The sequence below is a fragment of the Anabrus simplex genome, chromosome 1, assembly GCF_040414725.1.
Source record: "Anabrus simplex isolate iqAnaSimp1 chromosome 1, ASM4041472v1, whole genome shotgun sequence".
Lineage (NCBI taxonomy): Eukaryota > Metazoa > Arthropoda > Insecta > Orthoptera > Tettigoniidae > Anabrus > Anabrus simplex.
Genome location: NC_090265.1, coordinates 546269460 through 546283919, shown reverse-complemented (window position 1 = coordinate 546283919; position 14460 = coordinate 546269460). Strand labels below are relative to the sequence as shown.

The 14460-nt window shown below is 37.4% G+C and overlaps 1 protein-coding gene across 1 annotated transcript in view; it reads right to left on the bottom strand.

The window, feature by feature from the left end:
- The window catches only part of Remo (Remoulade), a 254558-nt gene that overhangs the window by 39305 nt on the left and 200793 nt on the right, over positions 1 to 14460 (bottom strand). Inside the window, exon 16 of the mRNA XM_067135523.2 lies at positions 10288 to 10476. Within this exon, the coding sequence (XP_066991624.2) occupies positions 10288 to 10476 (189 nt within the window). The remainder of the gene's footprint in view (positions 1 to 10287; positions 10477 to 14460) is intronic.

The window sequence follows — 14460 nt, the reverse complement described above, 5'->3', positions numbered from 1 at the left end:
AACTCTTCACCCTCTAAAAATGAAACAATCCATTCTTCCACACAGCATGAAAATAACACTTATTCAAACTCTCACTTTTTCAATAATTTATTACTGTGATGTCGTATTAACCGATGCAACTGTAGAACAAACTATGAAACTTCAAAGGGCAATAGACTCTTGCATACGATTTATATTTTCTTTGAACTTTAGGACACACATTTCCCCCTATTATGAGAAGCTATCCTGGCTGAAAAATGATCAAATAAGAAATTTACATACTGCGACACTAATTTTTCACTTCTGAACGAATCTACACCTGAATACTTATCCTCACATTTTAACTTCCTCTCATCTATCCATGGACATAATACCAGATCGACTTCTACCCTTATGTTACCGGTTAATCATTCATCTGTATAAAGCCGCTCTTTCCAAGTGTCTGGGGCAAGGCTATGGAACACACTCCCTGTCAGTATACGTAATAGCACTTCAACAGTCTCATTTAAACGGTCTTGTCGAGATTTCCTCTTAAATACGAGATCAGCTTGTATGAATGTTAGTGTGTATGAGTGCAAGTGTGATTTAGAACTATTGTTAGGTGATGTAGATGTAGATAGGCTAGATAATATTAATCATGAAAAATAACAATTATAATCTGTTATAATATTACTCCATAAATATAGGTAGTTCCTAGGGACTGTTAATGTTATTTTTCCAAATTATGTGATTATGTACTGTTTGTTGTGGTTAAGTGTAAGAGAGGGCCGTGAGCCCTAACTTCGCCACAAACAAAGGCATAAAATAAATAAATAAATAAATAAATAAATAAATAAATAAATAAATAAATAAATAAATAAATAAATAAATAAATAAATAAATAAATAAATAAATAAATGAATGAATGAATGAATAAATAAATAAATAAATAAATAAATAAATAAATAAATAAATAAATAAATAAATAAATAAATAAATAATCAAGAAAGGACAGCAGAATTTTATTTTAGTCTTTTTTTAAATTAGTATATTTTACTTATTCCAGAAAATGAAGAAATATGGACTCTGGACTCTGCAGGAATGTTTTTTAATGTAACTAGAAGAATATTATGTTTGATGAGAAAATGTTAATTTGAATGTATTTTGAATATTTCTTTTATACAATTTAGGGAAACCTCAAGAATAGAATTTGGGACTTACGAACTTCTGAACACTTTTCTGGACAGATCAAGAAATTATTTATATATTTGGAACTGTAAATGAGCATTGCAAGAGCTATTAAGTGACCTTGTATTTAAATTTCATTTAGTTGTGTTGTATTAGTGTTGTGTATCACTTAAATTGATTTCAAGAAGCCTCAAGAGAAAAACATTTAAAGATTGTAGATTTTTAATGTAATTGGAAGAAAACTGTAATATTGTGCTTTGGTGAAACGCGTGTGGTACAGAACTTTTGGATCAGTAGGTACTGCACGTAGAGAGATAGGTGATGCAATTCCTCTTGCATCAGCAGGTTAGGAAATGACCATATATGGACATGCAATTGGATTGGTCAGAATAACGATCTTTCCAATTGGCGAAAAACGGGAATCAAGAGAAATTCGGTGTCCTATTGGTTTATTGTGATTTGTCCATTTCCGGCCTTCTGCCGGCTTTGCGTGTGTGATGTGTGTTGTCGGCATCTTTACCATCTGACCGTCCTCGCGAGCAGGTGTGCTCGAGGACTAGCTCCATCGGGGCCTACAGCCTCTCACGGTATGCGCTATTTTTCTTAATTCTTTTGTATTTGCTTTAATCTAAATTCATTCTTATGTTTCGGCCTTTGTCACCTTTAATGTAACTTTCCGTGATAATGTAAAATTTTATTTTGTGCGCTCAAGTTTCCTCTAGATTACCATATTCACCATAATTGAGTTTTAGTAGGACTTAGCTCTTAGGCTAATCCATTACATGTTGTCTACAGAGGCAAACCTTTTCTGGCTCAATGTTTTGTCATTACAGGTAAATGTAACATTATCTCTTGAATAATGTAGTATTAATTTTGGTTCTTTCGAGGATGCCTCCATTCACTTTGTGAATCTTTTGTGAAAGTTAATTGCATTTATTTTAAAAATTAATTGTCAACTACTCTGCCATTTATTTGTGTCTTTTATTTGTAATTGTATCTTTTAATTTGTCAATATTATAAGTTTGAGGTGGAGAACCGTGAACCTTTTCTTCCCCATAACGGCATACTTTCCCATGGACCTTAACAGGGCGCTAACACGTTCCATAATCCTTCCTTAGTTGTCGTTTATTAGACTTGTAAGTTATGTTTATAAGTTAACTGTCATATTTCCAAGCTTAGATATGAAACCGCGGCTACATTGATATTTTTCGTATTTCATTCATATTATGATTATTTTCTGAGTTAATTTTTATTATTATTTTTATTATTATTTATGTGTACACACGCGAGTGCGGCAGTATTGTGTATTTTGTTGTTGTTATTATTATTATTATTATTATTATTATTATTATTATTATTATTATTATTATTATTATTATTATTATTATTATTGGTGTACGCGCTCCTCAGGTGCTACAATTTTCCAATTTGAGAACTTTATTCATAAAGCAAGATATTACTTTCAAATTCCATCAGTGTATTAAATTCTTATGATTGTTTAAGAATCAGTTTAATTGCTTTCTATGTTTTAGGAGTGATAAACAATACCTTTTCTCATATACCGTACTGGGGTAACATCTGTACCAAAGTAGTTTACAATGCATGATGTAGTGTTTTTGCACACTTTTGATTTTTCTCTTTTTTTTTCACAAGTATGATCAAATACATAAAAAATCTGTTGTCAATGTGTTGTTACATATCTAATTGTCCTGTAATAATTTTCCCACATCAGAATTTTGGGTGTAAATAAATTCATTAAGTATAGGGTTAATGTTCGCTACTGGCGTAAACAGAAAGCTGCGCTAGAAATCACCAACTGAACACGTAAGGCATTCAGAGGGCCAAAAACTGGTAAGTTTCCTGAACTGGAAGATAAGTTGCTTCATCATGTTGCAGAGTTGCGAAATGATGGCTTTTGTATCTCGCACGAGATGCTACATTTCAAAGCGATTAAGGGAGGAATTAGCTGTTCAGATCTGAAAGTGAGCTGGGGTTGGATCCGTAGATCCATGACATGAAAGGGATTGTGTCTGTGAAGACGAACATCTCTCTGCCAGAGAATGCCAAACGATTTCAACGACAAAGTCATAGATTTTCATCGCCATGTGATAGCAAAGCGGAAGAAAAACAACTACCTCTTATCTCAAATTGGCAAGGCAGATCAAACTTCGACATGCCATGCAACACCACCATCAACAAAAGGGAGAATCCAATGTGCCTGTACGTACAACTGGGTGTAAAAAACAGCGTTGCACTATAATGCTAGCAATAGATGCAGATGGAAGAAAATTGCCACCCTACGTTATTTTCAAAAGAAAAACAGTGTCTAAAGCAAAGTTTCCCAAAGGCATTCATGTACAGGTTCATGAGAAAGGATGGATGGATACAGCTCTTGTCCAGGAGTGGGTCCGAACGGTGTGGGGAGCACGGCCATGGGCACTGCTTCCAAGAACTCTTGCACAATTCTCGCAACATGTGAGCGTGCAATGTTGTGCATTAGTGTAAAATCATCACTAATAAATGGAGCAAAAGGCATAACATGTTCCAGAAGGATTTCCTCTACATACTGATGTGCGTTAAGGTTTCCATTCTCCACGAAGACCAAATCCGTCCTTGCAGCTGTATTGATTCCCGCCCATACTATCACAGAACCACCCTGAAAAGGCGTCCTGAAGGAGAATGTGCAAGGGGAATACCTTTCCCCTGGCCTTCTCCAGACTCACTCTCTTCTGTCAGGCGATCGGAGGCCAAATCGCAACTCATCGGCGAGCAACACTTGATCTCATTGTTGTACTGTCCAGCCAAGGTTTTCCCTTACAAAACGTAGTCGAGCTGTCCGATGCTCTCTGGCGAGTTCCAGACCTGTAGCAGGTCTTTTGGACTTTAGATTGGTCTTCTTCGAATGGTTCTCTCACTAACATTAACCCCTTGAACTTGGTGGAGTTGATTTCGTGCTTCAACAGCGGTGATGTGATGTTTGCGGAGAAATTGAAGTAGCAAGAAGTGGTTATCTCTCTCCGATGTTGCTCTTCTCAGGCCTGATCCTGGTCTCCTTGCAAAGCCTCCAGTCTCCCTGTACATTCGTACGGTTCTGGAAATAGTGGAAGATGTAGTCCTCAACACTTCTGCAACGTAATGCATGCTGCGACCATCTTCTACCAAAACAACAGCTTTCGCAGCTTGTTCAGGGCTTAACGACATGTTTACTCCAGAAATCTGATTAGGACAGAGATCCTACAAACACATGTGATCGAAAGGGGAACAATTAAAGGTACAACAATAAGCGCTACAAGAGCGGGAAAACATCACTGGCTCACATCCAGTGATGTGTTTTCCAGGTTGCGTGGGAAAAGACAATTGAGGATAGTGCAATAAACAATCAACACTTCACTGTTTGCTTGCAAAGCAACGCCAATAACATACCCTGTCTTAAAAAATTGGTTGACATGCTTTACTATGATTAAATAGATAAATACACAATTTATTGTGTGTTGCATTTTTTGTGCCGCTCAGTGTATTACCAGTACGTTGGCGTGATGGAAAGGGAATCTTTAATGTGCTGGTAAACCTACTAACACAGATTGATTCCCTATCAATTTTTCCTAATGACAGTTGCATTGCAAGCTACATGTCCAGTAGTATCTCTTCTCTCTTATCGTTCCCTCAATTGTGAGGATAGTGATTTCTGAGGAGGCTATTGGTCAGTTGTCTTCATCTCTTGTAGACCTTGGCCAGATGTGCTGCACCAAAGATGTTATACTCTTGATAATATTGGATCACTGAGTGGCAACTTATCCCCAATCTCTCTTGCCGGGAACATTCCCCAGAATGATAAGTTTTTATATTCTGTCATTCCCGCGTTGCGTAATGTGTCCAAAGAATTGTAAAACTCTGTTTACATATTGATGATAATCTAATTCAGGGGTTAAACTGGTTTATAATGATATCACTGGCACGTAATGCTGACCAAGGTATGCATAACATTCTCCACCAGCACCATATTTCAAAAGAATTGAATTTCTTCAGGTCTGTAGCATGAAGAGTCCACACTTATGCTCCATAGAGGAAAATTTAAAATACCAGACTGGATACTACTATCATTTTCAGTGGTAATGAGACAGAGCAATCCTTCCATAAATGGGACAAATTCGTCATTAGCCCAGTATTATATCTGTAAGTAAATGTGGTAAATACATTCACCGGCAAAAAAAAAATATATATATATATATATTGCAGAACACTATGTATATCACACAAAATTTCATGTTAATACAACAACAAGGCAATGTACCATAAGTTAATTAGCCCATTTAAGAAATTTTGGCACAATAATTGGTAAACATTATTGATCATGATGATCACTAAGCCAGTATTGCAGTTTCCCACCTTTGGACTAGAATAAACACAAACAGCTGTCTTAAGGTTTATCGCTACGAATTCTCGTGCCGCATATTTTTGTGGACATTACGGCTTGTCTACAACAATTAGCTTCACTTCTAAGTCAGGTCATAATGGCCCTTTCACCTGAAAATGCAGCAAGGGCTGTGGCATTAGTGGAGAATGGGTGCAGTATACGCTATGTAGCAAACGTTATAGGCACATCTTGTTCTAATGTTTACATAACTGTTAAAAGGTACAGAGAGGACAATATCTACACCAGGAGGCTCGATTCTGGTGGTAGGAGAAGCACTACTGGGCGTGATGATCACTTTCTTGTAATGCAAGTTCTTTGTGATCAACACACAACAGCTATGGAAGCCAGAAATTGTTTGCAGTAAGCCCTCTCTTCTCCTTCCTGATACATTTTTGCTTATGCAAGTCGTTCACAGAGCCTCTTCCAATCTTCTCCTTTTCCCCACATTCTATCACTCGTCTCTGTCTTCCACTGTACTCCTCTTTGATTTACGTCATCCTCCACCTGATCCCTCCATCTTGTTCGTGGTCTTCCAATTGGTCTTCTTCCAGATTCTGACCATTCCAGAGCTCTTCTTGGTGATCTTTCTTGTCCCATTCTTTTGACGTGGCCGAACCATTTCAGCCTATTTCTCTCCGTAGTTTCTTTTAGAGGGATGATCTGTAGCGTGTTTCATTTCTTATCATGTCCCTCCTTGTTTTACCCAAGATCCCTCGCAGAAAGCGCATCTCTCTCGCTTGTACAGTAATCTACTCAGATTTTATTTTTGACCAAGTCCAACATTCTGATCCATAAGTCAATATTGGCAAATAATATGAGTTCCGTAAGAAACGTAAGACGTAAATGATGTGTTTTCCTGTCCCGGCTTTGGCCGGAATTGAAAAGTTTCACGTGTATTCCGAGTTCGCTATTAAATGACATTTAAAATTCCCTGTGATCTCAAAATATAAATATATTAATATTTTACATACTTCGTTTGTAACAATTTCTTTGCCTGTTTTATGAATGGAATGAAACAAAAATGAAATATTAAAGATATGAGTGAGCTTATTTAAATTGTCTTAATCTTAAAAGTTAACTTTGAATTATGAAATAAAAATACAGAGTTAAAATACAAATATTTGCTATCAAACTAAATTATAATTTTAAAGATTTAAAGAAACAAATTATAATTAACTATATCTAAAACCTAAGCATCAAATAACTTAAATATCTTAGGAAACATGAACTTTAATATAATCAACGAATAAGTAATGTAAAATCATACGTATCACATAAAAAGAAATAAAAGAAGAATTTTAAATATAATTATTCAGTTTAGAACTTCTTTATATACAATATTGGCAGTTCTTCCTTCTGGTGCCAAAAGGATTAAGCTACTTGGAGAACTTACTGTGGAACAGTCAACATAAAATTGTCCATCGGAAAAACTGTCTTCGCGCAGTTCGATCTTATGGATCATTGTACCAATGGTTATCAAGCTGTTATCTTCATACTTCTTTTCAGGATCGTAAGACATCCCGGAACGAAACTTAATTTTCTATGGACGCAATCGTCTCTCTTTTCGGACCCCAGGGTGATGTTGCTCATATTGCGTTTGAATTGTCCTGTGATTTTCTCGATTATTTTGCTGGTATGTAGCTGCCGCTTCTCTATGTACATCGGGATTATTTTTCTGGTATGTCGATGCCGCTGCTTTCACCTAGACTGTTTTACCAATAGTAGGGATGAAATAATTCCTTTAAACTGTGAGCGGCTGCATAACTTACTAACAAAGGGGTAATAATTCTCCTTGATAAAACAATACCCCTGTGTTAAAAAAAAAAAAAAAAAGCCTCCAAGGGTCAGATTCGAACCTGGAGTCTTGCAGTCTGCAACACGTTGACTTAACCGTTGCGCTAACAGCGATGCATAGAACAGCTACTCATTAATTCACTCACAAACATTCTTATATGTAAGTAGGCCTATATACTCTAAATTGTATTTTATTTTCATTAAGGACTTGGTTGATTACCGTCTTGAAATTCACGGAAGCGGAGTGAATTAGCGTGTACACTTATATGTTGGAAAGTGCCGCGGCCATTTTGGATTGGCAAAAGCCAAAGATTCATGCGCACAAGGTAATTATTTCATGTGTAAAATCTTGACAAGAAATATATTTCCGTTGACTTTTCAAGAAATGCAAGATGTTTCTGTACTATTGAGACGATTTCGAAGACTGAATGAATATACCTATATGTACAATATTTTTCACAAAAACGGAGATATTGAACACAAATGTAAAACCACATTTCACCCCTTTAAAATCGGAGTTCTACAACTTTCTTTCTTAATCCTTTATGCTATAAGAAGAGAAATATTTGAATGAATGTAAGTACAATATTTTTCACAGAAATGGAGAAATTCAACAAAAAAGTTAAATCATTTTCACCCCTTTTAAATACGAATTTTTAGAAATCCTGTCTTAGTGCGCATCTAAGCTACGGTAGGAACATGTTTTCAAATTTTCATGCAATTATCTCCAGTAGGTTTTGCTGTGCGTTGATTATCAGTCAGTTAGTCAGTCAGGACATCTTGCTTTATATATATGGATGATTTTTGCTTTGGTAGGTACTTTCCAATTTCTAATTATGTCTGATACACAGTAATAAAATTTTGAGCAACTTCCTATCCTCTCCGAAATTTCTTTCTTGATGTTTCCTTTCCCAGTTAGCTTACTTCTTAGGTATTTAAAAGCATCTACTTCTTGAAGAATTTTTCTATTACACCGAACGTCCTTCATTTGTTTTTTGTTTTCTCTACTGATTTTCATTACCTCACTTTTCATTAAACTTATTTTCATGCCTGCTTCTTCAATTGCCCTCTGCCAGGTATTTAGTTGTTCTTCCAATTTTTGTTAATTTTCTTCCCATATCATTACATTATCTTTGCAGCAAGTACAGGGCACAAATATCAGTGAAAGGACAGTAATAAGGAAGTTGTATGAAGTGGATTTAAAGTCCAAAAGTTTTGTCACAGGACCTCAGCTTACACATGAGCACTGTGCCTCTCGGATGCAATTCGCCAATGTCCATCAAAATTGTACTGGGGAACAGTGGAGCTCATTTTGTTTATGGATGAATCCAGATTGTGTTTGAGGGCTCTGGATGGAAAGAAGAAGTATGGACAAGGTCCAGGGAACATTATTCAACCTATATGTTCTCTGCAAGGACACCATTCCATGGAGGCTCAGGCCTCAGGCTCAGTGATGGTCTGGGCTGGGATTACCACTGGATGCACACACGGAGCTTGTGTTAGTCGAGAATGGAAGTCTGACAGCCCACCGATACATCAAGGAGATTTTTTTTTTGCTATTTGCTTCATGTCGCACCGACACAGATAGGTCTTATAACGACGTGGGATAGGAAAGGCCTAGGAATGGGAAGGAGGCGGCCATGGCCTTAATTAAGATACAGCCCCAGCATTTGCCTGGTGTGAAAATGGGAAACCACGTAAAACTATCTTCAGGGCTGCCAACAGTAGGACTCGAACCCACTATCTCCCGGATGCAAGCTCACATGTCCAATAATGGACCATTTACATTGGTACTGCAAGCTCACAGCCATGCGCCCCTAACCGCACGGCCAACTCGCCCGGTCAAGGAGATTTTAGTGGATCACGTTCCTTTATCACCTTTAATGGTTATGAATTTCATGTTTTTGGTCTGTATTGAACTGAGAATAATATATAAGTAATAATAATAACAACGTAAACGTTTCCACCTTTTCAATACTAAAATATTACCTGTCATTGGTGAGAACTTTATCCTGATGCATGACAATGTTCGCCCTCACATTGCTGTTTGTGTATGTGAGTATCTGGATGAAGTTGGAATTAAGTGCATTGTGTGGCCTGCTCCTAGTCCTGACCTAAACCCAACAGAGCACGTCTGGGATATGTTTGGGAGACGTGCTAGGAGTCACTCCCCTGGCACGCTGGCTCAACTCTGGGCTGTGTTTCAGGCAGAATGGGAGCTCATATCATAAGAGAACATTCGAGATTGCATCCTGAGCATGCCTGATCGAATCATAGCTGTAACTACGGCTAGAGGGGGTAATGCCCTTTACTGAGGCAATGGAAACGTGTTAAAAACATGGGGACAAATGGACTGCATAGAAACGGTGCAGAGCCAACCTGTCTAGGAGTAGGATGCTCCAAAATCAATGTCCCCTAGCCAGTGAACTTCATAATTCCAATATTATTTGTCCATTATTGGAAATTATACATTTTCCAGCTAACTCATTCAAGCTACTTGGAGCCATAGGCATCAATTTTTGTAAAAGAGACCCACAGTGCATTGGCATTGTCTGTGGCTCCAAGTAGCCTACGCAGTGGTCTCCACTACATGCACTAGCCATGTGTCTTGCTAGGTGTGCTAGTTACCAACTGATGAGCCCAAACTGCCACACTGGGGTGAAAAGCTGGCTGTTAACAATTTAAAATTTCCAATAATGGACCACTTATACTGGAATTATTCATTTCATCTCATTAATTCCTCTGATGAGGTTGACATCAGGAAGAGCATCCAGTTGTAAAAACTTGCTATAAAGATTCATCTCACTTCATACCCAACCCTGTAGAGAAACGGGACAAGGGTTGGGCATACATACATACATACATACATACATACATACATACATACATACATTACATTACATTACATTACATTAAAGAAAAAGGTCATTTACCTGAACAAGAAGCATAATAAGGCAAGAGATATCCATGTGTTGGTCAGAGAATGCTTGACTTTCTTGGACATCTGAATAGAAGGAAAACAGATGATGTACGTGACAACAGCAAGAGTGAGGGATACAACGATAATAAAGCTACCGACGTACACTGCAGGTGGAGAGAAGCGGAACTTGGCCCCCGAGAGCCTAAAACAAAACAAAAATTATAATAGATTCACAATGCAGAAAAATATCTACACATAGTACAAATAGTATTGAAATTAAAACATGCTCTGAACAATCAGGATATGTCATTATGACATGCAAGGTGATGACTGCAATATGTATCTAACTGCACTGGCACAGCATGTGTTCAAAATGTTCAACCTCACATCTCATATATTGTTCATAATGGCCCTGTAAATTGTCGAACATGTTGATAAACACAGGCAGGGTACCCTCTCATCACCTTAACTAGTTTTTTGTATATTCTGATTATGTTATTCTAGTTTTCCTTGTATTAAATTTTACGAGCCATAGTATACAAGAGTGACACTCCAGTATGTTTAACAATATAAAAATACAATTTTAAAATGAACGAACACTACACTGGAAACTGTCTTGGTTTGCATGAACACTTACAATGGCAGAGAGAATGATTTTTTTTTTCCTGGTGGAACGCACCACAACAACGTTCTGGAACCTCTAATAAGTGGTACTGAAGTGATTGAATTATACATGCATAAAAATATGTATCAGGTTAATGAAATTAAAATATATTTGATGTTCCATTCATTTTGAAATTGGTGGAAGTGATGGGACAGGCTTAATTGTAAGAGATATTGCATACAGCTTTTGTTGTTTTGATTCCCAAAACATTCTTCCATCTGGTGTTTACACTGGTCTGCTTGCCTTGTGTGAAGAAGAAATATGCACAATGATAAGAAGATTTCAAGTCAAAGAAAGGGACGCCATTCATCCTTCAGAGATCGTCTGAAATTGAGAGAAAAAATGCCCAAGGAAATAAATAAGATTCAAGGCACTCTGTATACAATACTTATTTCTTTGATTGTGTGGGAAAGGGAATTTTCCTAAATTAACCTTATTGTGACTCCAGAAAGGTCTTTAGAACCAGTGAAAACATTTTTTTTGCTAGTGGCTTTATGTTGCACTGACACAGACAGGTCTTATGGCGACGTGGGATAGGAAAGGCCTAGGAGTTGGAAGGAAGCGGCCATGGCCTTACTTAAGGTACAACCCCAGCATTTTCCTGGTGTGAAAATGGAAAACCACGGAAAACCATCTTCAGGGCTGCCGACAGTGGGATTCAAACCTACTAGCTCCTGGATGCAAGCTCACAGCCGCGCGCCCCTAACCGCACAGCAGTGAACTCATTAATCTCACTGTTGTTTGTAAGAATTGTAGCCCCTCCTCTTACTGTGTACATTTAAACATGGTTGCTTCAAGGTCATCATTTTGCAGTACAAAACAAAACAAAACTAGCAGAGGAGAATGGCAGTGGTTGTGGTGATAATTTTTGTTTTAAGAGGAAATACAACTAGGTAATCGCCCTCTCTGAACGAATTAAATGGATACAAAAATTAAAATAAATTATTCATTTACTGGAGGAATTTGAAAAATAATTTTTTGAACATTATTTCAATAAGCCGAAAAGGACACAAAATGCATCAAAAGCGAATGTAAGTTCCCTGAGTAACAGAACACTTGAAATTTATACGCCCTTGATTAATCCACTCTCACATATAAAGCAAATTATAAGATCAGCAGTATTCTCGTGATAGGCTAGTATGAGCTCGAGTGATTCTTGAAGGTTGTGGCACCATCTTAGGCCAGAGAGATTGGTGCACTCTTGTGAGGATATGGGCCACAGTGAATTCGGCACCACAAGAACGCAATGGGAGGGGGGGTGTGTGTGTTCCCTCTTTATGAAGTAAGAGTGCATAGATCTTCCATGACCTATACTCAGCCTACACAAAACTACGGCCTCTCTCCATGAAGACCGGAAGGAGGACTGCCACACAGCAGTTGTCTTCTTAATTGCTCACAGCTTGTTGGGAGTCTGGATAAGTAGCTACTCCGACTCCCAGGACGTCAAGATGGTTCAACGTAGCTGAGAACAAATATCCCTTGGAAGTTACGTGAAAGTGATTTTGGTGCCAGCATGGCACAACTTGGCTAGAAGGCCTTAAATCTGCTGTACCACTGTATGTTGCGGGAAAAAGGTATCAATAGACTGCAGAGAACTTAACAACGTGGTACACATGAGAAAGTGGCCTTTTTTTGTCACTCATCACAAAATGCAGACTTCTAAGATGGCGAAGAGCTCCGCAGATACTATTAAGTGAGATCTTCGTGCTAACATTATCGGAGACGAAAGAGCATCCAATAGTTTCCGCTATCTTAGAACTGTAAAAAATCTCATTGTAGACTGTATTGGATGTCAGATTATGAACATTAAAATAAGAATAATAGTTTACACCACCTTTTCAATACTTATCTATCCTTATATTTAGGATATAAACATTACAACAGGCGTTGTAAGATGGGACATGTTTCACTTAACTGTCATAAGCATCATCAGCCAAGATAAATCTTAGCCTAAAGTTAGGTCAGGGTCCCAAACCTAGTGTCCTTAAAATATATGGTATCCTAAGAATCAACATTTCATTTAGAAAATCAAGTAGGCTTAAAAAGAGTGTGAAAAAACATAAAATGTTCATCATGGCTAAGAGAAAAACACATAATCGTGTTGAACAAAGGTTAAAAACAAAAAGTATAATGCAGAGCTGGTAGTGAAATAATTAAAATCATATATGATATCATTGCTACCAGTCAGTCAATCAGAATGTTTAGACATGAAACAAGCGTGAAAACATATAAGAGTGTTCATCATGGCTAAGTGAAAAAAACACGCAATCGTGTTGCCTGTGGTTAAAAACATAAGGTACAACATAGAGCTGGCAGTGTAATAAACAAACTCATTGCTACCAGTCAGTTAATAAGAATGTTCATATTTAACAAAAAATGATTATATACTTTTGAATGAAGAAATAATTAAATCTCATTCTTATATAGACGCACGAGTCGGGAAAGAGAATTAACATATTGTAGCAGACATGGAGTAGTAGCACTTCAAACAGGATTGAAGACACCTGTTATTTGGCTTTAACCATTGTTTTGGATGAAGTAGATATTGGCCTCGACCTTATAAGTGGCTTCAGGCGTGATCAAGGACACAAAAAGTTACTGTATTTTCTCCCGTCCTTTGAGGCACACTGAAAGCATCCGTTTTCTGGTGAGATGAGCCAAGAAGGAATGTTCAGAAATTACAAGAGAACATAAGGTCAATTTTTTTCCCTCCCTGTGGCAACTTGTGTTCATCAACATGTTTGACAATCTATAGCACCATTATGAACAATGTGTGAAACATGAGGGTGCACATTTTGACACATGGTGTACTGATGCAGTTAGATATGACATGTTTCCTTTTTTTTTACTTTGCATTTTATAATGATGTATCGTGACGTTCAGAACATGTTTATAATTTCAGTACAGTTTGTTTTGCCGCATACTGTATTAATTATAGGAGTTTTAACACACTACCATCAACTGCTAGTTAATAAATTAAGAGAATTCACTTTTACATCCATACATCACATTACTTCAAAATTTACATAACACGTATTTATATTGCATCTAAACTGACTATATGCTACGCGTGTGATGCATTCAAATATAACCCAATGAAACAGAGCCAAAATGGTTTTGTTCATAAGAAATCCAAAACAACTTATTTTTCTTTTAATAAAAGTCGTATTATCTTCTAAATTTTGCAAAGTCCACTACGGCACAGAATAACTCATAGTCCCCAGGAAAGATAATACTGTTACTGGATAACGTATTATGAGGTGTATGAGTAGTATAGAATTCCATCAGAATAAGTCCAGATTATTGCTGGGCCATGCTGTGCTACACTTAAACAAGCTACAAGAAGGCTAAAAGTGCCTAAGGTAAACTAACTAACCCCATGGCACTACAGCCCTTGAAGGACCTTGGCCTACCAAGCGACCGCTGCTCAGCCCGAAGTCCTGCAGATTTTGAGGTGTCGTGTGGTCAGCACGACAAATCCTCTTGCCGTTATTCTTGGCTTTCTAGGCGGGGGCCGCTATC